This window comes from Salarias fasciatus, chromosome 14, assembly GCF_902148845.1.
Source record: "Salarias fasciatus chromosome 14, fSalaFa1.1, whole genome shotgun sequence".
Taxonomy (NCBI): Eukaryota; Metazoa; Chordata; class Actinopteri; order Blenniiformes; family Blenniidae; genus Salarias; species Salarias fasciatus.
The window spans coordinates 26,122,554-26,149,378 of NC_043758.1; the positions used below are offsets into that span (position 1 = coordinate 26,122,554).

Sequence of the window (26,825 nt, forward strand, 5' to 3'; positions counted from 1 at the left end):
GTACTCTTATATTGTCGTCTGTGTGTGATTTCATTACAAAAACAGTCAACAGTGTCAATCCGTCGCCTGATATTCTACCTACATCCTTTTCAGCGTTTCTGCTGTTTTCGTGTAAACGAACATCATTTGTTGTGTGTTGCTGTGTCAACGTGAAACAAAACAAAAACGATGCATTTTCACTTGTAAACGTGCCCTTAACTGTAGTGTTAGCCCAGATTTTGCTGTTTGGCTCGTGGCCTACAGTATGAAAACAACAGCACCAGTGTTAGAATTAAGTTCCACGAGGCCAAATTTGATTGAATGAACATCTATGAAGCAGGAAACTACAACTTTTGCACAATTTTCCTCCTCTGATCAATATAAATATTCTATTTTTTGTGCTTTGGTTATTCTTTTTTAGTTTTATTATGTTGCATATTCTTGTACATAGACTGCTCACTACGTTAGGATGGATTACATTATACTATTTGTCCACTCATGGTGAAATCTTTCATCGAACAAGCCCTCCCTCACTAAATCACCTCGTGTGAACTGTTGGAGTCTTTGCTACTCGATAACCGACGACTTCAGGGGTGCCCACTGGAATCATGAAATGTAATATCTTGTAGGCTCAGCAGAAGTTAATGTAGCACAAGCATTTTATGAAGAAAGCGTTCTGTGGTTGTGTAGGCGTTATTCTAGGAGTTAGCGCACTGGTGAATAAAGTTGTCACAATACTTTGCAACCTAAATAGTGTTAGGATTTTTGGATAATCAATACTTAATAGGTCTTTCAATGCCATGGCTGAATGGTGAGGTGGAATTAAGTACTTTTTTTTTTCTTTTTTTTTTTAGCTTCAATTGACTCATTTAGCCCCTGGATGAAAATCCGAGTGTGGATTTTTCCTTTTCTTGTAGCAGAAGCATTTTGGTAGCATTTCCTGTATCATTACCATGGATAATGTCATTTGAAGCACGTGTTATTGAAAAAGATTCATAGTATCAACACGTTGCACGACCGTATGTCTACTAATACTTGAAGTACTTGACTGACTTGTCGATTCACACAGATTAAATTTGCATACAGAGACTTGAGAGACGTTGCCATGTTGTGCGTGTTGTGAAACAGTGACGGACAGAAGGCAGTAACAGTCGCATCAGGTTTTACAGGAGTCATGAAAATGGAGGCTCTAAATAAAGTTACTTGGTCGTATTTTTCACTGTTCCAGAATAATGTGATCGTGGTTTTATTCCGATGGTTGGACAAGGTGGTTCAGAAGGAGGCCAGTGCCGCCACCAGGACCGCAATAGTCAGATTCAGAGTCTCGTCAAGGCGCCCGCAGCTTTTATTCCTCGAGTTAGCTACTGTGGGCTTTTTGGTTGAAGACTTCGGGCGTGCCGTTGTGCTTGTGCGTGTCGAGAAACTTTCAGAACTTGTCGAAGACGCCCAGGTAAGCATGGCCTGGTCGTCGGAGTCATTTATGCCTCGTCGATCTGAATAAATCCCGGTCTCAAACAGCGCAGATTTGACCTGGTAGTTGGACGTGACCTCTGCAGTCCTTGCCGGAGACAGAGTTTCTCTTCTGCTGTTCACCCACAGCGGAGGCTCCGTGAAAAGCGCAGAGTGCCATTCCCACCCCGTCCCCGTCAGTTGTGTCTGCCCACAGATGGGTCTGGTGTAACAGGGGCAGCCTAAGACCGTGGCGCGGGTTTGCTCAGCCCACCTGAGGATTTCCGTCATTTTGTCCTCCTCTTCACACGCCCACGGGTTATCTCCGAGGGTTATCACCTCCAGCACAACCAGCTTCTTGAAGACCCCCTCAGGCAACCAAGAGAAGCGATTTGCATGCAGATAAAATCGAGTCAGTCTGGACAACCGATCCAAAGATCCGGGCAAGATCTGAACCAGATAGTTATGAGACAAGTCGACATTTTCCAGGTTGTGTGGCATGTTGGTAGGAACCGTCCAAAACCTGTTGTGACTGAGGTTGAGAGTTTGGAGACTCAGGAGCGTGTTGTTGATGAACACTATTCTCTCCAGCTCATTGTTGGACAAATCCAGAACTTTCAGGTTCCAGTGGTACGCCGTGTCGTTCTTATCCAGCGAGCGCAGAAGGTTCCCCGCCGCTCGAATGTCCCACAGGGACCGCGGCAGCGCCGGAGGCAGCGTTTCAAGGCGGTTGTAGGACAGATCCAGAGTTCGCAGGTGGGCATAGTGGCTGAGCTGGCTGTCCAGGCCCTGCAAGCTGTCAAAAAACAGAAGCACGGCTTAACTTTAGTCGCAGCTTACTGAATCATAATGCAAAAGGTACGTAGTTCAAGAAAGTTTTACTTGACGAACCACTTGGTAAACGCCAAATCCTAACCTTCTATTGTCAATTGAATCAATGAAACGAAGCAGAAAGTGTTAAATAGCAGGTCATCACCTGTGCACTCTGCGACCCAATGAGATTTGTAGAGGAAAATCTGGTTTAGTCCATTTTGGACTTCTGCCCTGAATTGATGCTTTTTGTTGTCTGTCGACAGTTTGTTCACAACTGGATGTTAAATATTCCAGTTGCTCATGGTCCATTCATGAATTTACCAATGACCGTTTCTTATGTTGCCCCCAAGTGGCTGAGGTCCAGCTGGAAAGTGTCCATTCAAAAGTTTGGACTGAAATGACTCGCTTCCTAAAAGACACATTGACTGATAAAAAAAATGAATCAGAAGTCGTTTTTGTTTCGACCAATAGGCGCTAATTCACAGGTAACATTCATGATGATGTTATCTCACAACTCAAGTGTATCAGCTTCAGACATTTATGTTTGAGGCTCTCACACACACACACACCCATTATCTGGGGCAGCTGCATATTTTTAACAGTCCAGTGCTGCAAACGGTGACCTTCACGCACCGTTTTAACATCCCTCCTTTAATCGTTCTTATTTTCAACTCTCGGTCCAATGATAAAACAGCAGATCTGTCTCTTTCGTTAACATCCGGTGCTGGTATCAAAATCCGGTCTGTGAATGACAGACGGGAGCTGCAGTGCGGGGCTTTGACTGCTCACCTATTAAAAGACAGGTTGAGGAAGCGAATGTTGTGCTGCAGGCCGGGCGGCAGCTTGGTGAGGCCTCGCGAGGAGCAGTCCACCACGCGGTGCCCCCCGCTGCAGGAGCACGCCGACGGGCAGATGGACAGCACCCAGCCTCCCTGCAGCCCGCACAGCAGCAGGAGGAGCAGGCAGAGCAGCGAGGCGGAGCAGGAGGCAGGCATGGTCACAGCTCTGCGGAGAGAGAAGCGTTAAATAAAAGCTTAAAGACTATGAAGTGTGTACGTTAAGTCAAGACGCTTTCTCTGGAAAATGTGAAGAAATGGATTGTTATGTGTCTAATAGATTTCGTTACCGTTTTCCACTTCAGCCAAAAAGAAGAAATCACATTTACAGGCAGAATATGTCTCTTCTGCATTCTGCTGTCAAACAAAGAAATGGGACTTAAATTGGGGTAAAAGACCAGGCTTTCTGTTCACAGCTCACTGACTTCTGCGTTTCTGTTTGAACAGTCTGTCAGTTCCAGGTCTGGGGCTGTTCAGATGGCAGCAGCTGTATCACATCAGAGTTTTCAGTTGTCTGTGATTCATCTCTACATGTGGAATCCAGCCTGTAGATTCACGTGTCATGGTTTCTGACAGTTTGAGTCTTTCTATAAAGTTTTAATGACATTTCTCAAATGAAAATCATGGAACTGAAGCCAGTTCAGTCACAGCAAAGATATGAGCAGTTTAGCAATTGAGTCAACATAACTACTTCTTCAGCTTAGTTTGCCTGTAGTTTCTTTTTTTTTTTGAGCAACGATGAGCAACCCCAACATGGACAAAATGGATAAAGATGATGGATATTATTGGTACCGCAAAGATTTCATGCCCAGAAAAGAATTGGTATTTTCTAAAAATGAACGTGTCAGCTGACAGATTAGATCATTGACAAAATGTAGAAGTTTGGCTGCATGAACCTTTTGCCATGTTCTTCTCATTGCAATTCCTCAACCCTTTTAAAGTATGTTTTAGGGGTGTTTCCTGTTAAGTTCTTGAGGTTTCTTGGTTCTTCAACTACAGTCCTTGTGAACTTAATCTTGTCCTTCATCTTGGTCCCCCAACATTAGGAATCATTGCTTCGGGGCTTCTTCCTGACCAGAACTGATGCTGCAGTTTCTCTGCAAACCCAGACCTGTATCCTGAGAGCCATTAGCCTCCTGGCAGCCGGCACTTAGCCTGTCAGGAGCAGCCCTGCTCCGGTGCAGGACTCCCGATAAGTCGTCCTGAATGATAACCAGTTTGAAGTTCTGCCAGTGGGACTGGGGCTGAGTGCTGCAGTGGCTCTCAGTTCTCTCAGGGCGAAAACAGCTGCAGACCGCCTAAAAGACCGGGATGGGTTTTGCGCTCTCGAACCGTGGGACGCCCCGGCGACTGTTTTCTAGAAGCATCCTCACAGCGTGCCTTTATGAGAGCGATCATGGCAGCTGAAGCCCTGCCTAAATAGAAGTCCTTCCTCTGTGTGTTGGACTTTTATCTCTGTGGGTTCGAGGGAATCTGCGACAGAGCGAGAAATAGCTTCCTCATGAGTCAGCACAGTATCCCAGCAGGAATCGGATTCAGAGTAATAATAATTGAAAGAAAAAAAAAACCAAAAAGCTCTCTGCCCTGCCCAACTCGAAGTCTCCTGAAACCACTCACCTCATCCCGTCTAGTGTTTGTCTGTCATCTTTCCTTTTCTCCCGTCGTCCTGTCATCCGGCTCCAGCTTCTTCTTTCCCGTTGATTTTCCCCCTCGTGTCTCGCTGCGGTGGTTTCTGGGGTGCACAGCCTAATTTTGTGGATGCGCTGATGCGACGGAGCTGCACATGCTGCCCCGCTCGCCGCCGGCCGCCCGTCCTGCGCTCGCTGCTTTGCGGGCTCGCGATGCAGCTGGAGCGCCGGGACAGGAGGAGATGTGTAGAGGAGAGAGAGAATTGCAGCAGCGAACCGGCACTACTGCTGCTGATGAGGCAGCAGGAGGTGTGTGTGTGTGTGTGTGTGTGTGTGTGTGTGTGTGTGTGTGTGTGTGTGTGTGTGTGTGTGTGTGTGTGTGTGTGTGTGAGAGTGTGTTTGTGTGCTGACAACAGCAGCTCCCTCACTCCAGCATACTTATATACATTTCAAGAAAACAATGCTTCTTTCTTTTTTTACGTGCATTAACTAGCATTTATAATTTATTCTTTAAAAAAAAAATGCTATTTTGAAGCCGTCAGAGATGTCACTGCTGTCTCTGAAAATCACCACTAGTACCACATTTAGCTTTCCATAACCTCCTTGATTCCATTCAGCTTCTTCTTGCTGCAATGAGCCGGTCGTTCTGCTGGTAACAACCACAGCAAGCAGTTAAAAAAAGCTCTAAACCCCACTCTGATTTAAAGCTGCTCTAACAAACTAAGATAAGCTGGAACAATGTGATTATTTAAACCCTGCAATCAACTGAAAACACTGGTACAGTTTAAAAGCAGCTGGTTGTTGGAATGGATGAGCTTTTAGCTTAATTAGCAACAGATCAATACCAGGAAAACCCATGGTTGGTGAAGGTGTAGGAATACATCATTGTTAATGGAATTAGCGGTTTTTACTGTGGAGACTTGACTGAAACTCAATATTTACAATTTTCCCTTTCAATATTGAACATTAATATGCGTCCTCGGTGTCGTGTCTGTAGGTTTTTAGCCACTCAGTTTAAAAATGACACGACTGGAACTTTGTTTGAGTCTATAAATAAGTTTAAATTTTATTGGAAAAATTGCCTTTTATTGGTAAGTACATGTGTTAATTAAAATTTTAAGTGTTGTGGTGGAATGGTGTTGAACCAGCTCGATTTGATATCAAGCGGGCTGGACCAGGAAATAATAGGAGGAAAATTGAGAAATAAATACAACTCTAAATGTTTCTTTGTTTTAGTGCAGCAAAGCATTATTGGATCATTAAGAAGTTTCGCATTAATGAACTATTCTTTTATAACACAAGCCTGAAATTTGTATTGATAAAATTGAAATATCACCAATATTGTGTCTCACTTCATCAGGAACGGCTTACAGATCAGTGGATTTTTTTTTTTTATTGTGCTTTTTAGATCTTCAAAGAAATCAAACATTTTTCCACATTGAAGTTGTAACTAAAAATTGCTTGTCAATCCTTGAAGTTATCTTTAATATAGATGCATTTCTTCCTGTGTTGTAATCCTGCTCACCTGATTGGATTCACCACACATACAGAGTAAAGTGAGTTCCTGGTGATCAAATAAATACACTGCAGTTAGTATCATGATTTCTCACACCTGGCAAATGTGATCTTTAGGGCCAGATTGGACTTCTGTATGTTTGACGGCGCTGATCCAGACTCAATCAATCAATCAATCAATTTATTTTTGTATAGCCCAGTATCACAACAACAGTTGCCTCAGAGGGCTTCAAGATGTTACATTTGTCGGTAAAAGTAAAAACAGTGAATAAGCATAATGGTAATATGTCAATATTTACAGTAACGAGACAGAACGAAGCAACCACCGCCTTCGACCCTCACATCCGGCAAGAAAAAACTCCAAAAACCCAGTGGGAAAAGAAGAAATCTTGGGGAGAACCACAGTATGGAGGGATCCCTCTCCCAGGGACGGACAGCTTTGGCAACAGCTAGCATGAGACAATAAGAAGTAAAGCCTAGGACAATGTTGAGGACAGTTCGTTGGACGGTCCAGCACAAGAACCACGGATCCCAGCAGTAGAACCGAAGCCAGTCCACGGGCAGGACCGACAGGGGTGTCCTCCCGGTCCGGACGGAGCTTGTTCATAGGCCTTCGTAATAGTGGAGTCAGCAACTGAAACTGGAGAAGACTCCCCCTCGAAGGGGGGGACAGCAGGTGAAAAGCAATGAACGGACTAAAGGGAATAACATTCAGACATTAGAGGACAGGGCTCAGTGCACCGTACTTCCCACAGCATTCTAGCTCCTGGGGCAGCTTTGTGGATACTTAACTGTTTAAACTAGTATTTAGTTAGTATAGTTTAGTTTAGTTTAATTTAGCTTGGTTTAGTTTAATTTTGTTTAGTGTAATTTGGTTTGGTTTAGTTTAATTTAATTTAGTTTAGTTTAGTTTAGTTTAGTTTAGTTTGGTTTGGTTTAGTTTGGTTTAGTTTGGTTTACTGTAGTTTGGTTTACTGTAGTTTGGTTTGGTTTACTTTAGTTTGGTTTGTTTTAGTTTAGTTTAGTTTAGTTTAGTTTAGTTTAGTTTAGTTTGGTTTACTGTAGTTTGGTTTGGTTTGTTTTAGTTTAGTTTAGTTTAGTTTAGTTTGGTTTACTTTAGTTTGGTTTGGTTTGTTTTAGTTTAGTTTAGTTTAGTTTAGTTTAGAATCCCTAGCTGACCTGATCATAGGCTGCATCGAAGAGAAACGTCTTGAGCCTAACCTTAAATGTGGAGACTGTGTCTGCCTCTTTGACACCACTTGGAAGCTGGTTCCATAAAAACGGTGCCTGATAGCTAAAGGCTCTTCCACCTAGTGTCCATTTAGAAACTCTAGGAGTCACCAGTAACCCTGCATTTTGAGAGCGAAGTGCTCTGATTGGTTGATAAGGCGTTAAAGCATCTTGGAGATAGGTTGGAGCCATCCCATTTAGGATTTTGTAAGTGAGGAGAAGGATTTTAAATCTAACTCTAAACTCGACTGGAAGCCAGTGAAGAGATTTTAGAACGGGAGTAATGTGTTCACGTCTTCTAGTTCCAGTTAATAATCTGGCGGCTGCATTTTGAACCAACTGAAAGTTTTTTAATACACTTTTTGGGCAGGCTGCGAGAAGGGAGTTGCAGTAGTCCAATCTCGCAGAAACAAATGCATGGATGAGTTTTTCTGCATCGCTTCTAGGTAGAATGTTTCTTATTTTAGCTATGTTGCGCAAGTGGAAATATGCTGTTTTACAAGCCAGGTTGATGTGTGCTTTAAATGAGATATCCTGATCAAATAAGACCCCGAGGTTCCTCACAGTAGAGGAGGAGGATACACTGACGTTATCTAAGGTAATAATCTGTTTGGATAGACACTCTCTCAGTTTATGGGGGCCTAGTATAATGACCTCTGTTTTGCCAGGATTCAGACGGAGATAGTTCGTAGTCATCCAGGTTTTAATTTCTCTGATGCAGTCACTGAGTCTGTCTATTTGATTAGTTTGATCAGGTTTCATAGATAAATACAGTTGTGTGTCATCTGCATAGCAATGAAAATTGATATCGTGACTTCTAATTATGTTCCCTAAAGGAAGCATATATAACAGAAATAAAATTGGCCCGAGCACGGACCCTTGAGGAACCCCATAACTGACCTGGGAGCACGGTGAGGACTGTTGGTTAACGTGAACAAATTGGTACCTATTAGATAAATAGGATTTGAACCAGCAGAGGGCTTTTCCTCTGATGCCAACCTCACATTCTAACCTCTGCAGGAGAATATTGTGGTCGATTGTATCAAAAGCTGCACTGAGGTCTAGGAGAACCAGGATTGAGACTAGACCTGCGTCAGCCGCCAATAGCAAGTCATTAGTGACTTTAACTAACGCAGTCTCAGTGCTGTGATAAGCTCTATATCCTGACTGAAATTTCTCAAATAAACTATTGTCCTGTAGGTGGCGGTAAAGCTGTTTAACCACAACTTTTTCCAGGACTTTTGAAATAAAAGGCAGATTTGATATCGGTCTGTAGTTAGCTAGAATATCAGGATCGAGATTAGGTTTTTTCAGCAGTGGTTTGATTACTGCGAATTTAAATGACTGTGGCACATAGCCATTTTCTAGAGAGGTATTTATTATAGTTATGATCGTATTTAAGATAACTGGAAGGATATCTTTGAAAAGCTTAGTTGGAATTGGATCTAGGAGACAGGTTGAGGTTTTAGAAGACATTACAATTGAAGTAATCTCAGCCCCATTTACTAATGAGAAACTATCTAGTATTTCAGGTATTTCAGGTGGAGGCAGTGGCTGGATTCCCTGAGCTTGATCTGAGGAAAGCGCTTCACTGATTTTACCTCTAATGGTTATGATTTTATCATTAAAGAATTTAAGAAAGTCATGGCAGTTTAAAGATTCTGGGATTACTGGTTCCACTACAGTATGACTGGTTGTCAGTCTGGCTACAGTGTTGAATAGAAACCGAGGGTTATTTTTGTTTATTTCTATTAAACGAGAGTAATATAATGTCTTGGCTTTAAAAAGAATTTGTTTATAGCTTAGCAAGCTACATTTCCAGGCCTTCAGAGATTGTTCTGATTTAGATTTACGCCACAGTCTTTCTAATTGCCGAGTTTTTTGTTTGAGAACACGGGTTTCAGAATTAAACCATGGAGCAACGCGCCTGGGTCGATTGGTTTTCAGCTGCAACGGGGCCACTACGTCAAGGGCAGATTTTAGTGAGTGCATAGCACTGTCAACAAACTGATCACTATTATCACCACTGGTCAATAAGCTCATTTCTGTGAATTCACAAGATAATGCAGCAAATGCAGGCTGGATCAATTCTTTGTACCGAGCCACAGATTTTTCAGATAATGTCCGTATCAGCTGAATTTTATCTTTTTGAGCACAGTAGTCTTCAATCAAAACCTGAAAAGTAATTAAAAAATGGTCTGAGAGTATGGGGTTCTGAGGGAGAACATTTAGGTCACTGACTTCTATCCCATATGTTAAGACCAGATCCAGGGTGTGCTTGTGACTATGAGTGGATTCATCAACATTTTGAGTGAAACCGATACTATCTAATACTGCAATAAACGCATTACTCAAACTATCACCAGAATCATCCACATGGATGTTAAAGTCACCTATTATAAGGATCTTGTTATGAGTCAATACTATATTGCTTAAAAACTCTGAGAACTCAGTTAAAAAGTCAGAGTAAGGACCAGGAGGTCGATACACAATAATTAATAGCACAGCTTTTTGATTCTTCCAATTTGGACAAGTAAGCGTTAGTATTAAGCTTTCAAAAGAGTTGAATTTAACATTAGTTTTGGGTTTAAGAAGAAGACTGGAGTGGGAAATCACTGCCACACCTCCACCTCGACCTGTTGATCTAGCTGTTTGGAAATTAACATAGGTTGGAGGGGTACATTCATTGAGCCTCACATAATCATCTTGCTGGAGCCAAGTTTCTGTTAGAGCAAGGAGATCAATGTTATTGTCACCAATAAGGTCATTAACTAACAGAGATTTAGTGGAGATTGCTCTAATGTTTAGTAGACCACATTTTATGTATTTCCTACTGGAAAAGTTATTTTGTCTTGTACAGATGTTAAGCTTTTTACCCATTGACTGTTTTTTAATGCTTTGAGCACTTTGGACAGACTCAGTCTCTGTTAGCCTAGGTAAACCTCCATGCTTGACTTGTAAAAATCCGGGAGCAGGATTAGTGACGAGATCAACAAGATCAACAGAGGAGTGTTCTACACGACTGCTCTGCGCCCGGGGCTCATAGCTGGATTGTCAATTTAGAGTTCGAAGCCGATCAGCCATATTGTGAGCTAAAAGGGCTGCACCATCCAAAGTAGGGTGGATGCCGTCCCTGCGGATGAGCCCAGGCTTTCCCCAGAAGGTGCGCCAGTTGTTTAGAAAAATAACTCCGTTTTCCTCACTCCATCTAGACAACCAGCGATTGAATGATGAAAGTCGGCTATACATTTCATCATTGACCAAATTGGGCAGGGGACCAGAGAATATTACGGCATCAGACATCGACTTAGCCAATTCACACACCGAGGCTACTTGTAATTTGAGCACCTCTGATTGTCTCCGCCGGGCATCATTACCGCCTGCGTGAATCACGACTCGACGGAATCTCCTACCTTCCTGTTTTAAAAGCCTAAGGTTCCCCTCGATGTCCCCCACTCTGGCCCCCGGGTAACACCTAACTGAGACTGAGCTGTATGAGCTGCATGAAAATTAGTTGTCATTTTGTTTTTCTGTCGATATCCTTCCGCCTACACACTAACAGGTAAAAGTGGGTTTGTTTTTCCTATGACCACCAAAACCGCATCCTGCCAACCGTGTTCCGGAAACCAAATCTTACCAGGATTCTAGTCAAGAACATTTATTTAACTCCTTCACGACACGGGACATAAAGATGATACCAGCAAATGTGTGAGAAGTTTATTTATCATGTGGTGCACAATTACTGTAACTGAAGCTCTGACCAACATGAAAAAATAACTTAAACCCTTAAACCAACTCTTAAAAATACATTTACACATGAAACTGTCTTCTTTAAATCTACAGAAAAGACTCCTCACACATTTCAATGTGCTTGTAAACAAAGCAACGAAGCACTCAGTAAAGCTAGTAGTCCTGAAAAATGCAACCAAAAAAACCTGCAAGATCTCATCTTTGTCACTGCAAAAGATTTTCAGTGGTCTGAGAGAACAGTTGCAGTCTGAACTACCAATAAAACAATTTGCATGCTTCATGTGCAGCGATTTCACGCTGAGGACTTCCACAATTGGCCTCGAGGTGAGTTCTGCACGCGGCATGTTCCTGCTGTCTAGACGTGACGACAGGGCCGAGTTCACAGTGGAAGCCTGGAGAGAAGCTCTGTTCCTCCACGTTTTCATGTCGAGCAGTTTCTCTTAGAAAGACCCCAACCGTCAGCAGCTGGGAGCCACAAAGTGCTGCGTCTGCAGAAAGATGGGCTTTGGTGGAGGGGGGACTGATAGTCCTGCAGCCTGTGGTTTCTGTGTTTTGATGGCGCTGCTCACTCTCCTGCGAACGCTCGACATGAGCAAATGATTCTTTCAAGGAGGTCATCAATAACCACCTTGTTTGGATCCGTTGTACAAGCGCCACCAAACAGTCACTGGTGAAATTAAGAACAGCTTCAGGACACATACAAGTAACAGCATGGTGTGTTTTCTTTTTATAAGCAGTTATAAAACCTTAAGAGAACCATAGAATCCACATCTGAAGGTGTTGGATTCGGTCAAAAGACTTTCTTCAATTCACAAACAGTTTCATAGTGACAGTTTCAGTCATTTGCAGGGTTGTTTCAACTCGATTTCTCTTTCACTGTCGGTGCTTCGCAATCACTTGTGAAATTTTCAGCTATATTCACACTTAAACTTCCTCATCGTGTCTAAATCGAGATGTAGAAAGCTGCATACGTAGCCGATGGTATTTACAGCTATTAGTCATATGATAAACACTTGGGCCCCTGTGCTGCGCCACATTTCCTTCTGCTTTTCTCCCAACTTCAAGATAAATATAAAGGCATCTGCACGCACATCATGCTTGTGCTTTTCCTAAGTAGCACTCTGCAGGACGGTTTTCTGCAGAGCCTTACAGAACGAAGACAAGGGCCCCTGGCCTGAAGTGGCCATTAAACACATTTACGTACATTTAACTTGACCTTTAAAATCTTGATAATGTTGAGTGAATATTTCATTTTCTTGTGATTTTCTGCTTTAACGGTGTCATGCTGTTATTAGAATTTTGAAGTAGAAAAAGTTTCCCAATTTCCTGTTTAGTCACAGTTGTTCTGCTATGACTGCTGAGAAAGTATGGCATTGGGTAATACTCATCTGTTGATGCAATGGAAACGTTGGACGTTAAGGTTTCTAAAGTTCACAGTTTATCTGTGGCTTTTCTCCCCTACTTCAGATCATCTCAGGGATTCTCAGATTGGTTCTGGTTCTGGTTTGAAACCTCTGAGTTGTTGTTTGTGGACTCCGAGTCGTTGGTTTGGGGTGACGTTTTGTCAGCTTCAGTGGAGTCTCCTGTCGACTTCACGTCTGGAGCAACTGACCCGTTCATCTCCTTCACGCCATTTTCATCCACCTTCTGACCATTTGAGTTCTCCAAAGGCTTTGTGCCGAATGTCGTAGCGGGAGTCATATCCTCCATCTCCTCATCTGTTTCTGGAAGCAAGGACAGCCTTTTGGACAGTCTCTGAGGCAGAAAGCCGGAGAGAGAAATTCGGTTTGAAGACCGCATCGCCACGTGGCCGTTGTTGGACCCGCTCTCTAAAAATGGCGAAGGGCCAGCCCAGTCAGAGGTCGTAGTGTTCTGCCTCTGAAGGTTTCGTTTCTTATAGTGGATGACCAAAAACCCCACCATCATGAGGAGCAGCGCTCCGCCTATTATCCCTGCCACCACTTTGCCGTGGTTTGTTCCGGCGTTGGATTTGGCCTTCTCCTCTGGAGGATCCGTCTTTTTCTTTGGCTTGGTGATGGGAATGACTGCGGTGGCAGCTGGAGTTTGGTCCGAGGCTGAGGATGGTGTCAAACCTCCACCTCCACCTCCACCGCCACCTGTGGTTGGGCTGGTCCCGTGAGATTTACCTTCTTCGGGTTCGGCTGGTGTGGTTGCGCTTGAGGCAATTCTTGTGGGCTGCAATAGACGTGTAGAAGCACCTGGAGTTTCGCTTCTTGACGATACGGCGGTGGATGTGTTTCCTGTGTCGAGGCTTTGGGTGGTGCTGCTCAGCTTCGGGGTTGTCGTTGTGAATTCAGTGGGATTGCTTTCTTCAGCGGTTCCACCTGACGCTGTGGATTCCCCGACTGTCGACTGTCCTGCTGTGACCACGCTGCCCGCTGACGTGTTTATCCAAGACGAAGTGGAATTTGTGGAAGTGGCTGCTGCTTCAGTCTCCACTGTGGAGATCTCAGGAACTGTTGTTTGAATCCCGGTAGTTTGTTCAGTCTGAGTCCCTTTGGCTGTTAACGCTGTGGCGTCAGACTCCGAGACCGTCAGGGGAGCGTCCGAGCTGGTCACCTGGTTCTGAGCCGTGACAGTTAGTTCTCCTGTGATCACCTCCGTGAAACCGTGGGTCTGACCCGAAGTCAGAGTGGCGCTTGCCGTTAGCAGCAGCCATGTCAACACGAGCCTTATGAAATGGACTGCCATTGTTGTTGGTCTTCGTCTTCTGGCTTGTTCGTGCAACTAGAAAAGAGGAAGTCATTTCATCAGAAATGCACAAGAAGCGTTGTCATCTGTTTAATAAATGATCAGGTTAATTTGAGCAAAAAATGTATTAGAAAACAAAAAAATGGCCTTGTTGTGAAATCAGAGTTCCGTGGTCATTTCCTCAAAATGTGTCTCGAAAGAAACCTGCCTGAAGCCGCTTACAGAAAGGTGTTTAGGGTACTGCAGTCAATAGTTTCATCTGGTTGAGCTTTGTTCCTCGATTGGACTCCGGCCATATTTTACAGCATTAACCCCCAGGAGTCTCTAAAATGTTTGCTCTGTATTGGATTTTTTTTTTTTTTTTTTTTTTTTGCAACGTATGCTAACATTTTACAGCTCTCTTGCTAATGCTGATACCAAAACATGTTCCAGTGTTTCTGTACAGTAACAATAGAAATAGATTCTGGCCTTTACTGTAATTATCATAAGATGGTTGTCATTCTGTTGTTCCCCTGGCAACTTCGGCATCAGGTCAGGGGCGGCGGACTCCAGTCCTCGAGAGCCGCAGCCCTGCATGTTTTCCATGTCTCCCTGCTTCAACACACCTGAATCCCATGAAGAATCCTGGCCAAATCCAGCAGAAAGGCAAAAACGAGCATCATTACAATGAGCTGTGTTGAAGCAGGGAGACATGGAAAACATGCGGGGCTGCGGCTCTCGAGGACTGGAGTCCGCCACCCCTGCATTAGGTCCTCTTTGTTTTTTTTTGTTTTTTTAACTTCTTCATTTACACATAATGCACAAAGCCACTTTCATAGATTTAGTTTTTTTTTATATTGAGTTGACCATCAAGTCCTAAGCTGTTAGACAACTGCTTAATTCCATCAACTTCAAACTAACATGTTTTGCTTCATAACTAGTCCAGATGCTTCAGCATCTCACAACTCTTTTCCCCTTCTGTCACCACTCAGTGGCGTTCATATTTTTGCTTTCAATGCAAGTTTAAAAACAGAGACAGAGCACATCTGCACATTTCAAATTAAAAACGTAATTGAACCTTGCTTTCACCAACATTTTCTTCGCAGTTGTTATTTAAATTTGCTTGCTTTAGTTCATCATGAGCATCTAAGCCCCCAAGACGAGAAGTTCAATACGGCGCCAGTAGCTAAACTGATCTAGCTGAACTTACCACAAACTGCCTCGGCGATGGGCGAGATGTGTCTGTCCTGGCCGTCTTCAGCTGGTGAATTGCCACAATTTCCGGCTTGATTGAAAACAGGAACTCCGAGCGTGGGCACCGCTCCTCTGCTGAGACCTGAAGAGTTGATTTCTGACTCAAGAACAGGAAATGTGGCTTGTGAAACTGAAGACCACGTGTGCATTCTCAATCTCCTTGGCTAAACATAGCCGTTCATTTTGACTCAGCTGTTTCAGTAAAGCAGAAATATGTTAAACGGTAGAGAAATTCATTCACTCTACACTCTAGAAACGTGCGCTCTTCATGCTGCCATGTTGACTCAAACCTGCTGCACTATTTCCAAGTCTGTGTTGTGAATTTACCACACGACTTGTGTTATCAACTGCAAAAATTCCAGTTCAAATGATTGAAAATGAACCCTTTTATTATTAGAGCATGCGCTGACGTGCTGTGATCGCCTGCTGTGTCAGTTTAAAATAGGTGATCACACACACTTGGTAAAAAGTTTAAAAAAAATGTTTTTAACTGATGTCGTTATTCACATGGAGGGATTGTTGTTCATATTTAGTGATTCTACTTGTGCAGTGCGTTGTGAGTTAATCCAAACATTGGAGATGAACTCACTAAAATCTCATACAGTTTTTTACCTTACATAGCATGATAGTCAAGGTAGCAGAAGAAGCAGGAGTTTGGATGTGACTTTACTGTTTATCACTTGAATGCTGTAATTTTTCTGTTAAGAGCATTGTTTGAAGAGTTAATTTCAAAATGTTAGCCAAGTTAAATCTGTTTTTGAACAAGTCTTATTTGAAATCGGTTCAAAATTTGAGTTGATCTTAACTGTGGCTTCTGTCTTTGTGTACTTTAAAATGATATATATACAATGCAACCCAACTTCCTGAGAAATTACAGCCTTTAAAGCCTTTAAAGCCTTTAAAGGTCATTTAAATGAGCAGACCTTCGTTCTCACGTAGAGCGTTCAGAAACAATTCTGTGGCTGCAAATCTGAGAAGAGTGGAGGTGTAGTTGCATATCTGGACATGTATATGATTTATTTCTGTCTCCCAAGTGCTTGTTGACTGACTGAACGATGCACAAATCAGGCTTTTCTCATTCAGTGTTGATTTTCTTTTTGCACCGAACCATCCGTCCATCATGCCTTCGGGTATGGATGCTTAAGGACCATTAAGTTAGCGGTTTCTTATGTCTGACCAGATGCACAAGGACTAAGCCTTTCTCCCACCTGGACTGGAACTAAGGAATTTTTCTCCTGAGCTGTGAGCACTCGACCAAAACCATCGTCTTTGGTCCAATTCATCAGCATCCTCAGTGTGAGAAACGGAGTCAGCCGGAAACAGGAAGACCTATAGAATCAAACTCAACTCAAGCGTTTGTCATTTCTGCCCACCACACCTTCAAATATTGAATTGAAGCACGAAACACTGAGGCAATACTTTTCTTTATTCAAAATCCGGCGATACAGGAGTTATTTAATACCAGTGCTATTCAGAATTGTGTAGTACATTTAAAAGATAATTCAAAAGATCCAATAGACAATACGCTGACAGAAGCAAAGCTTAACACAGATGGATTATTATTATTGAGCACAGCTTTATGACCGTCATTGTTTTGCATCACATATTTTCAAATTCAGAAATGGATAATTAAACATCTAAGAGCAGTACTTTTCAATCTTGTTCCTTGAATATCACCAATAAATCATTATCACGGCTACAGATGCTTCAGAAGCAGGATTGAGAAGCTCCAGGTATGAAAATTCAAAACGGTGTTGAACTTCTCGTTTTTGGTTGGACATTTTAAAAAATGATTCTCTCCTCCGTTTATCTCAGAATTCTTGTTTTATGACCAAATTTAGTGCTTTCAGCAAACATGTCTTACCTGGCATTAACCTGGGGGAGAGTTTAGACGCGTACTGTCAAACAGCGTTGTGAAAGTTGAACTCTTTGAGATCAAATAAAATGGAGGTGCAATAAATGAAACTTGCCAAGTTAAAATATAACAGATCAGCTGAGAGGAGAAGTTGAAGCCTTGGGCTGGCGTTGATTCAGATGCGCGCTACCTGCTCACACCACAAGCGGCATGTCCTCTAAATCCCGGGGGATCACCAAGCAGGAGTCCCTGGAGGTCTCCAACAGGCTGACCTCCTCCGGTTGGAAAGCCTCTGCCGCCGCCGCCCCCTTCAGAAGTCCTTCTCCAGCCTCCTCCATCTCCATCGCCTCTCGTTCTTCATCCTCCCGATCCTCCTCGGTTTTGCTGTCTGCCGTCACTTCCTCGAGTACGACGCTGGCGTCACACGGACCAACGAGTCCCACCACTTCCTGCTGGTCCGCGCCCCAGTAGCCCGCACTGCTCACCAAGTCCATGTTGGACCGGGAGGATCGAGGCAGGTTAACGCGACGCTGGAGCTGGCAGACCTGGCACGCCAGTATCCCCGTGGTAATCAGCAAGCAGACGATCAATCCCCCTGCCGAACCCAGAGCGATCAGGCCCATCTCCGTGTCGATCAGGCAGTCGGCCCGGGTGCCGTTGGCGATGTCGCCGTCGGTCGTCGTGCGGTCGGGCTCCATGGCAGCGGTCGTGCTGCCGGCAAGGTCTTCTGCCTGGGACGAGTACGACGGGATGGCTGAAAGGTCTTGGTCTGCGTCGGTGGGACAGATTGGCAGTTGACCGAGGAGGAGAAACAGCCAGAGGGTTGTGGTTCCTTCCATCGTTATCTGAAATAAAAAAATCTTTTTAGAAGGAGTCTGTCAGGCTTAAAACCTGACTGTAACCAGAGATTTTTGAAATTTCAAATGTTTTTTGTGTGTCTAGTCAAGAACTTTGATAATTCTGTTTTGCAAAACCTACCTGCTGTCGTCTTGTGGACGTCTTGTTGGAGGATTGGCGTGAAGCAAACTGCTGCAGACCAACGCTCGAGCCACGCCGAACTCGCTTCCTGACCCCCCTCTGTGGGTCTTCTTGTTCGCTGGCTATTTCAGGGTCTCTGGTTTGATACCACAGACACTGAAGACCACTTACAAATAAAGAGAGCAAAAAATAAGTATCTTTTCTCAGACTGAGGACATTCAGAGCACACAATGCCATTATTATATCACAGGTACATCCGTCATACACTGTGGCTTGGTGAAGATGAAAATACTTCTGCACAACAAGAAGAAGCTGATTACTGAAAGCCAGGGTTTTATGAACTGTCCATGTGTTCAGTGTTCGTCTTTTCATGTCTTTATTTAAGATGAATTGAAGTAAAATAATGAAAATAGATCACTGAGAGCAGAGATGACAAACGTAAGGCCTGCGGGCCCAAACTGAAATTTCTTACAAGTCGCTTGGTGGATTGGAACTTATTGTTTTTCAAAGAACAGATATATTTTTTTTGAGGAGAAGACGCAGCACAACACTGAGAACCGAGCTGAGATATTGGTGACACCGCCATGAAAGATCGTCACCTCATTTCTATAGAACTGGCCTCAAAGCCGTGCTGCAGGATGAGTTTGTAAAAACATCCATAATGTGACAGCCATAGATGTTTTTAGGTATTTCACTGTATTTTGCACCAGAAGGTATCATTAAAGTTGGCTCTGTTGAGATTGTAGTCATTTTCTGTTAGTTTAGCGAAAATGTGCCCTGAATTCGAGTGAAGTGTCAAATCAGCTCTTACACTGAAAGTCCCACTTCACATGAACGATATGCAAAGAGCTGTAGTCTTGAAAGATTTATTGAAGGTCAGTGAAGGGGAAAATCACCATCATGCATAGATAACCTGGAGAGAATTGGTATAAAAAAAAAACTTTGGTAATTGAGTTTTACCAAGCAAAGAGTTGTTGGTTAAATGTTGAAAAGAAGGACAGGAAGTCTCTTGGCTTGGCTGGAAGCAAGAATGTGTTAATGTGTTTAACAGTGAGAAAATCTACATGAACCATGTGTGTTTCTTGTTTGAAAGACCGAAAGTCTTTGATCGGCCAAATTTCTGAGACGTTTCCCATCTCGTATCTCTTCCCTTTAGGTTCAAAACGGGTCAGATCAACGGCGACCTGCTCATCTACCATGTCCTCCTCACCCTCAAGCCCTACTACGCCAAGCCCTACGAGATCGTGGTGGACCTGACGCACGTCGGGCCCAGCAACCGCTTCAAGACCGACTTCCTGTCCAAGTGGTTCGTGGTATTTCCCGGCTTCGCCTACGAGAACGTGGCGGCTGTCTACATCTACAACTGCAACACGTGGGTAAGGGAGTACACCAAGTACCACGAGCGGCTGCTGACGGGCCTCAAGGGCAGCAAGCGTCTGCAGTTCATCGACTCCCCGGCGAAGCTGGCCGAGCACATCGAGCCTGACCAGCAGAAGCTCCCCGCCGCCACGCTGTCGCTGGAGGAAGACCTCAAGATGTTCCACAACGCTTTGAAGCTCGCCCACAAAGACACCAAGGTTTCAATCAAGGTGAGCACATGCCGGTGTTTACTTATATTATCAGATCAATAAACCATTGGAAAGTGGTTGAGTTGGGTTTTCTCGTGGGTCAGGTCGGTTCAACAGCAGTCCAGGTGACCTCGTCCGAGCGGACCCGCGTCCTCGGACAGCCCGTCTTCCTCAACGACGTCTACTACGCCTCGGAGATCGAGGAGATTTGCCTGGTGGACGAGAGCCAGTTCACGCTCACCATGGCCAACCAGGGCACGCCGCTCACGTTCATGCACCAGGAATGCGACGGCATCGTCCAGTCCATCATCCACATCCGGACACGCTGGGAGCTGTCGCAGCCGGACTCCATCCCACAGCACACCAAGATCCGGCCGAAGGACGTCCCCGGCACGCTGCTCAACATCGCTCTGCTGAATCTGGGCAGTTCTGATCCCAGCCTCAGGTTAGACCGCCACACGTGGCTCCAGATCACCATGTTCCTATCACGTCCTGCTGTGGGGTATCCGCAGAAGACGGAGAGCATGAGTCTAATAATTTGGGCCCAAACTATATAAGAGTCATCAGGGCTTTCAACGTATCGTCACAGCTGTTTCCAGTCTTCTGTTGGGCTTCAGTGCAGGAAAGTAAGACGTGAAAGTGACTGTGTTCATGACATAAAGCTGATAGTTCTCTCTGTTTTGAGTTGTTTGGGCCTGGGGTTTGCAAACTGCAGCGATGGAGCCTCATGCGGCTCTTCAGCTCCTCTGTTGCGGCACAGACGTTCGTTTTCTCAATCCATTAAAAATGTAGTTGTAGTTAATAAAACAGTGTCTCACAATTTCATCAGCAAAAGTAAGCTTCACATCTGGTGACTTTAGCATGATTGGAAGAGTAGTTACAAATTCATTTAGAAAAAATAGTCTGAGGAAAAGAGACTTTGTTTCACTCTGGACAAACGCACAGCTCATTTAATTTGAGGCTCTTTAGGAAGTTTTTTTTTCATGCGTTTTTAGGTAGTATATAGACTAATATTTACCTGTTTGTTTGTTTGTTTGTTTGTTTTTAATCTATACCTGTCATTGAATGTGCTAAAACAGTCAAAAACACGGTTCATTAATTTCATGATGACTTCATGAACGGCAGTGTTTTTGTAAATACTGTAACTATATGAAAAATGCTGAACTGAAACATACAGCTTCAGACACTTTTGGTTTTCTGGGAGGAATAAAAAAAAAAAACAGCTCTTCTGGTGGTTAAAGGTTTCACATCCCTGTCTTCAGTCTAAAAACTCATGGTCCGTCTCACACCCAGGTCCGCGGCGTACAATCTGCTGTGTGCGCTGACCTGCACCTTCAACCTGAAGATCGAGGGCCAGCTGCTGGAGACGTCCGGCCTCTGCATCCCGGCCAACAACACCCTCTTTATAGTGTCCATCAGCAAGACTCTGGCTGCCAACGAGCCCCACCTGACGCTGGAGTTTCTGGAAGAGTGCATCTCAGGCTTCAGCAAGTCCAGTCAGTCTGCCTCACAGCCGTCATTTATCTGTCCATTACCGAACGCTCCAAACCGACATTTTGCTCGATTTTATTCATGAAGACGGATTTAAAATATGAACAGTCTTTTATAAATGGCAAATATGCATCTAAAACTTTTACTGTCATTTGAATTAGAAGATTGATATGAGGTGTAAATTGTTAATGTGATGAATTGGTTTCGTTGTTTGTGTTTTCCTTGCAGGTATTGAGCTGAAGCATCTCTGTCTGGAGTACATGACGCCCTGGCTGCTCAACCTGGTTCGCTTCTGCAAGCACAACGACGACGCCAAGCGGCAGCGCGTCACCGCCATCCTGGACAAGCTCATCACCATGACCATCAACGAGAAGCAGATGTACCCCTCCATCCAGGCCAAGATCTGGGGCAGCCTGGGCCAGGTGGGTCTGCTCCCCCCGGAGGAGGGTTAGGGGTCAGGGTCAGGGTCTGACGGCTTCCTGCCTGCGTGCAGATCACCGACCTGCTGGACGTGGTGCTGGACAGCTTCATTAAGACCAGCGCCACAGGAGGCCTGGGCTCCATCAAGGCGGAGGTCATGGCCGACACGGCGGTGGCTCTGGCGTCGGGGAACGTCAAGCTGGTCTCCAACAAGGTGAGAGGGGGTTCGGATGGACTGACTACTTGGTTATTGAAGTCAGGAGTTCCACGACTCGTATTCCACGAGGAAATGACTTTTGTTTAAAATATTCTTGTTTTACACTGGTACAACTAATGCTGGTAAAATAATGAAAATAACAATTTTATTTTTTTTTACCATCAACCTTGTTTTTATCAATTCATTAATATTATTATAGCAGTAATAGTTACATATATGTGCTGTACAATGAGTACATATTAGCATATTACAACTGGCTGGCAGGTTTAAAGTTTGTCTTTGGGAAAACTTTGTTGATGCCACTTTTTTTTTTATCTACTGAGGTAGTGTGTATTGATCTTTACTTCTGAATCCAACCTCACCTAATCTGGCAGCTGCAGATCAATATATTTGTTGTAAAAAGAGCAGCGAGACGTGATTTTAAAATGAGCTTGATGGATGAATCTGTTTTCTGTCCGGTGGATTTTCATCTGGCTCGGTTCTTTAACACACTAATAGGATTTTAGTTTTTCAGTCAATATGAGTTGACTGTCTATAAATGTGGAGCATTTTACCTTAATATATCAGACACTCTTGTTTTTACACTTTTGCACCAATCTTAACCGATCTTAAACCTTCTTTTACTCACTGATTTTTCACCCAGAATATTTGATTTGCTTTGTTTTATTGTTTTTATGATTTCTGATTTTTCTTTTTGTTTTTATTATTGTTTTTGTTACATTTTATAGTTTTATATCCTCATGTTCACTACTTTTTTCAACCATGGTTGTATAAAAGTGTTTTATAGATAAAAATGATACCGTATAGTAACTCAATTGGGCCAAATTTTCCATGAAGTTAAAGTTCTGCCAACATAGAAACTGTAATAAATGGATTTAAGTTTTCCATTGTTTATATTTGTGTTCATAACAATCCAAAAAAATTAAGCTAGAAAAAAAAACATTTAGGAGAAAATGAAACCTTGATTTTTATCTTATATTTAAAAATATATTGAAGAAAATCTTTTATATTAAAAAAACAAACAAAAAAAAACAAAGGTACCCTGAAGTGGAAAGAATGGAGGCCATATTGATTGCACTCTTAAGTGTACAAGCTTTTTCCATTTCCTCCTATTCGATACAGAACATCAGACAACAAATGTTTAAAAACAGTCTTACTTCATGTAATTATTAGTTTAAAATGTTCTTTCTGTTAACATTTCGGTTTCCCTCTCAGCCAAATACAGCTGTAAAAGAGTTTTCTGCTGTATTGTAGCAGCTTTCTGTGGTCATACAGTGACATCTAGAGGTCACACGTGGTACAATTTCATAAGTCACTTCTGAAGACAATTTGCACGGTCAACCAAATGAATAAATATAAACCGTGGCTTACAGTCTGGAAAATGCAGTTAGTACTTTGATAAATTGATTTTGAGGCTGTAATCTTCACGTTTAGATTTGCTTTACATTGTTTTCAATATTGAAGTTTGTTGATCTGATAGATTGCTAAAATCCCTCATATTTTTATTTCTGCCTTTATAGCTGACGCATTTTGTATTTCTGCTGTTGATTGATTCAAATCTCCATGATTTGATCAGAACATAAAGGTTTCACAGGAGACTTGAAGATGGAAGAAAACAAGCAAAATTAAGAGTTCTGGATTAAACGAAAAACCTCACAGTCCTCCGTTTACTTAGTGAATTGGTTATTTCAGTTTAAAATTGCAGATTTCATCACAGTTCTGTTCTTACTTCAGTCACGTTTAGAGGCTTAGTTTCTGGTTTGATGTCAGAATTCGGCAATAAATCCAATACTTACATCAGGGAGAAAGTAATCCACAGCGGCGCTGCTGTCCCGACTTAGAGAGGCCAGTGAGACAAACTCATCCGCTCACTATCCATCATCTGTGTGCTTTGGCTCCAAATCCAGCCGGCTACTCAGATAAACAAACACAACACACACAGACAGACACAATAGAAAAGCCAGGCCCTGGCTCCGATTATGCGCTGAATGGTGGCCATTGTGACGACTGTTGACTAAGAAAAGTCCGAGCCGAAGTGGCAGCGCTGCTCTCTTTCTGGATTTAGGCGAGCTTCGGTTTGAAACAATCAGCAAAGTGAATGAAACCCATGTGGACGATTGAGATGTGATCACACAGAGGCCCGCACACGCTGGCTGGATCATACGTGAGTCTCGATGCCGGCGTTGTCGCGGGGTCACTGTGTGATCTCACTCACCGGCACAATGGAGCCTTGTCCGCCGCTCTTGACCTCCTTGTCACCCGAGAGCAGCTGGGTAAATGTTGCTTTCTGATTGATTTCATGTATCGGCTCCATGCACAGATACACATCGATATTTCCATCATTACTGAATGAAAATAGATTGAAACTATTTTATTTTGTCCCTTTCAAGCAATTTAGTTGCTTCCAAGGTTGCACATTTAGAAATTAACTGGCCCACAATTGTAGATTGACCAGTTTTGATTGCTATTTTTTTTTTGTCATTGAATGGATTAGAATGATCTCAGCAGTCAGATCTGTCTCTCTGAAGTTGTGTTTTCCCGTTCCCTCCCCGTACGCCAGGTGATCGGCCGGATGTGTAAGATCATCGACAAGACGTGCCTGTCGCCGACGCCCACGCTGGAGCAGCACCTGATGTGGGACGACATCGCCATCCTGGCCCGCTACATGCTCATGCTGTCCTTCAACAACTCCCTGGACGTGGCGGCCCACCTGCCCTACCTGTTCCACGTGGTCACCCTGCTGGTGGCCACCGGGCCGCTCTCACTGCGGGCCTCCACCCACGGCTTGGTCATCAACATCATCCACTCGCTGTGCACCTGCTCGCAGCTCAACTTCAGCGGTGAGGAAGTCCAGATGCGTTAAGATTTATGCTGAACTTTACTGACACATCCTGGAATTCCTCTTCGTGCCTTGCTTTCTTGTCCAGTTTTCACTCTGCAAGCAGATTTATGTTACAAAATCTAACAGAACTTGTTTTCAGCTTTTTTCTTTTTGCGATTCTGACAAAGGAAATTTCCCACTAATACAAAATGAGCTGGAACATGATCCCAACATGTTTTCCACATGAGAGCCTTAAACCTGCTTCCTCAGCTGGAGACGTGTGGTTTATTAGAAATAGGAAGCTGGACTCGGGTAACTTCAGCATCGTGGTCGCCTTGAAGTGTCTGACCACAGATACTCTTTTAGGTGATTGCCTGCTTCTCTTCTTTCTCTGCTGCAATGCAAAAGCAGGAGGACTCTGCAGTTATATTCACCACATTAGTATGCGCAGAAATGTGGGGCACTCAGGTGTCCAGTGTCAAAAGTTAAGGAATGGATCCTTCGGGAATCGGATTTCTTAAGGCTCCAGTGTAAAGTGATCAGTGCAGAAGCCGGTCCAGTCAGTAACAGTGTGGATTATATGTTTGCTTCATGTCGACGTTTAGACACATGATTTAGGCCAGAAGCAACCAAGCAGCCATACTGAATTAGAGGAATAACATCAGAGAATTCCATCATCTGCATTATTAAAAGTTTAACTGGTTAGTTTGAGGAAGTACAGATGAAATAAACTGACGGAATCTGATGTGCCGACCGGTTCCAGAGGAGACGAAGCAGGTCCTGAGGCTGAGCCTGACCGAGTTCTCCCTGCCCAAGTTCTACCTGCTGTTCGGCATCAGCAAGGTCAAGTCGGCCGCCGTCATCGCCTTCCGCTCCAGCTACAGGGACCGCTCCTTCTCCCCGGGCTCGTACGAGAGGGAGACCTTCGCCCTGTCCTCCCTGGAGACCGTCACCGAGGCCTTACTGGAAATCATGGAGGTCAGCAGAGACAATCACAGAAATCACAGCCTCGTTAAACATGAATGTTGACGGCAGAACATCTCAGATGCGTCTGCTTCATTTCCGCAGGCCTGCATGAGGGACATCCCGACCTGCAAGTGGTTGGACCAGTGGACGGAGCTGGCGCAGAAGTATGAGTCCTCTCTGACTGTCTTTGTGTCTTTTCCTGTTAATAAGAGTGATTTGCTGAGTGTTTGTGCCGCAGGTTCGCGTTCCAGTACAACCCGTCGCTGCAGCCCCGGGCGCTGGTGGTGTTCGGCTGCATCAGCAAGAGAGTGAGCCACGGCCAGATCAAGCAGATCATCCGAATCCTCAGCAAGGCCAGCCCGCTGCTCAGCATCGACCGGGTGAGAGGCCCGCTCCGGAAACCTGCGCTCCCAGAATGCATTTCTGCCGTTTTTATCGTTTACACTGACAAATGTAGCTTGTTTGTTAGCTTGTTTGAAGCTAGTCTTTTTTCTTTTCTTTTTTTTTTTTGCATTATGTTGCAAATAATGGCGTCTCTGTGTGTCTCTCTCATTGCTTCCACCCTGCCAGGGTCTGGAGAGCTGCCTGAAGGGCCCCGACAACTACAACAGCCAAGTGTTAATAGAAGCCACAGTCATCGCTCTGACCAAACTGCAGCCGCTGCTCAGCAAGGTATCGCAGCAGAGAGTCCTCTGCAGAGCACCAAACACTGCTCAGTGCTTCGCTTTGGATTATTTTGTGTTTTTTAAATCAGAGAATGAATCCTTTATTTCCTAAAGAGGCATTTTTGCCACTTTTCACCTCATAAAATGTGTTTAACCTTGAAATGAGGAGAACACAGCTCATAAAGTTGGTTGAAATTGTTTCTTGGGTTGCAGTCAAGAAGTTTCATAACTATAATTTGGAACAATGTATTTTTTATAACTTTAATGGTTTCTCAATTTAAGTTTTTTCTCTCGCTATTTTCTGTTTTGCTTTTATTGTTTTACTTTTTCCAGTCATTTAAGCTGTTTCACCTGTTTTAGAAATTACAGCAAGCGTAGCAGCTTTAATATTGGGCTCTTTAATGTGGTTTAACCCTTTCAGTACAGTCTGTTTTGTCTTTTTGCTACATTTTCCTTGGATTATTAATTCCTTCACAGAGTTTCTGCCTCGTCTTGCTTCATGTGTGAACTTTAAAACTTTTTTTCCCTCTTTAAGACTGAAGGTATCTCCAGCATTAACCCTCTGCTGCACCCTGTGTGTGTCTGCAGGAGTCTCCCATGCACAAGGCTTTGTTCTGGGTGGCCATCGCTGTCCTGCAGCTGGACGAGGTCAACCTTTACTCCGCCGGGACGGCGCTGCTGGAGCAGAACCTGCACACT

General features: G+C 43.8%; 3 protein-coding genes across 4 annotated transcripts in view; 1 reads left to right on the forward strand and 2 right to left on the reverse strand.

The window, feature by feature from the left end:
- Positions 1–26,825, forward strand: part of nf1a (neurofibromin 1a) — a 68,029-nt gene that overhangs the window by 33,308 nt on the left and 7,896 nt on the right. The window contains exons 36-46 of the mRNA XM_030109248.1: positions 19,135–19,567; positions 19,651–19,991; positions 20,840–21,042; positions 21,266–21,459; positions 21,531–21,671; positions 24,235–24,514; positions 25,259–25,473; positions 25,564–25,625; positions 25,700–25,841; positions 26,032–26,133; positions 26,715–26,825. The exon at positions 26,715–26,825 is cut by the window's right edge and continues 30 nt beyond it. Of these exons, the coding sequence (XP_029965108.1) occupies positions 19,135–19,567; positions 19,651–19,991; positions 20,840–21,042; positions 21,266–21,459; positions 21,531–21,671; positions 24,235–24,514; positions 25,259–25,473; positions 25,564–25,625; positions 25,700–25,841; positions 26,032–26,133; positions 26,715–26,825 (2,224 nt within the window). The remainder of the gene's footprint in view (positions 1–19,134; positions 19,568–19,650; positions 19,992–20,839; positions 21,043–21,265; positions 21,460–21,530; positions 21,672–24,234; positions 24,515–25,258; positions 25,474–25,563; positions 25,626–25,699; positions 25,842–26,031; positions 26,134–26,714) is intronic.
- On the reverse strand, positions 1,252–4,699 carry omgb (oligodendrocyte myelin glycoprotein b). Its single transcript, XM_030107927.1, has 3 exons — positions 4,695–4,699; positions 3,031–3,246; positions 1,252–2,224 (listed from the first exon to the last, which is right to left on the reverse strand). Exons 1-3 carry the CDS (start codon positions 4,697–4,699, stop codon positions 1,252–1,254), a joined length of 1,194 nt encoding a protein of 397 aa, XP_029963787.1.
- On the reverse strand, positions 16,562–23,659 carry LOC115401084 (uncharacterized). 2 transcript variants are annotated; one of them, XM_030109252.1, is made up of 3 exons: positions 23,471–23,659; positions 17,979–18,144; positions 16,562–17,845 (listed from the first exon to the last, which is right to left on the reverse strand). In XM_030109252.1, the coding sequence occupies exon 3, from the start codon at positions 17,837–17,839 to the stop codon at positions 17,195–17,197; it is 645 nt and encodes a 214-aa protein (XP_029965112.1). In that variant the 5' UTR covers positions 17,840–17,845; positions 17,979–18,144; positions 23,471–23,659; the 3' UTR covers positions 16,562–17,194. The 2 variants fall into 2 exon arrangements, with proteins under 2 accessions (XP_029965112.1, XP_029965113.1); XM_030109253.1 differs by lacking the exon at positions 17,979–18,144.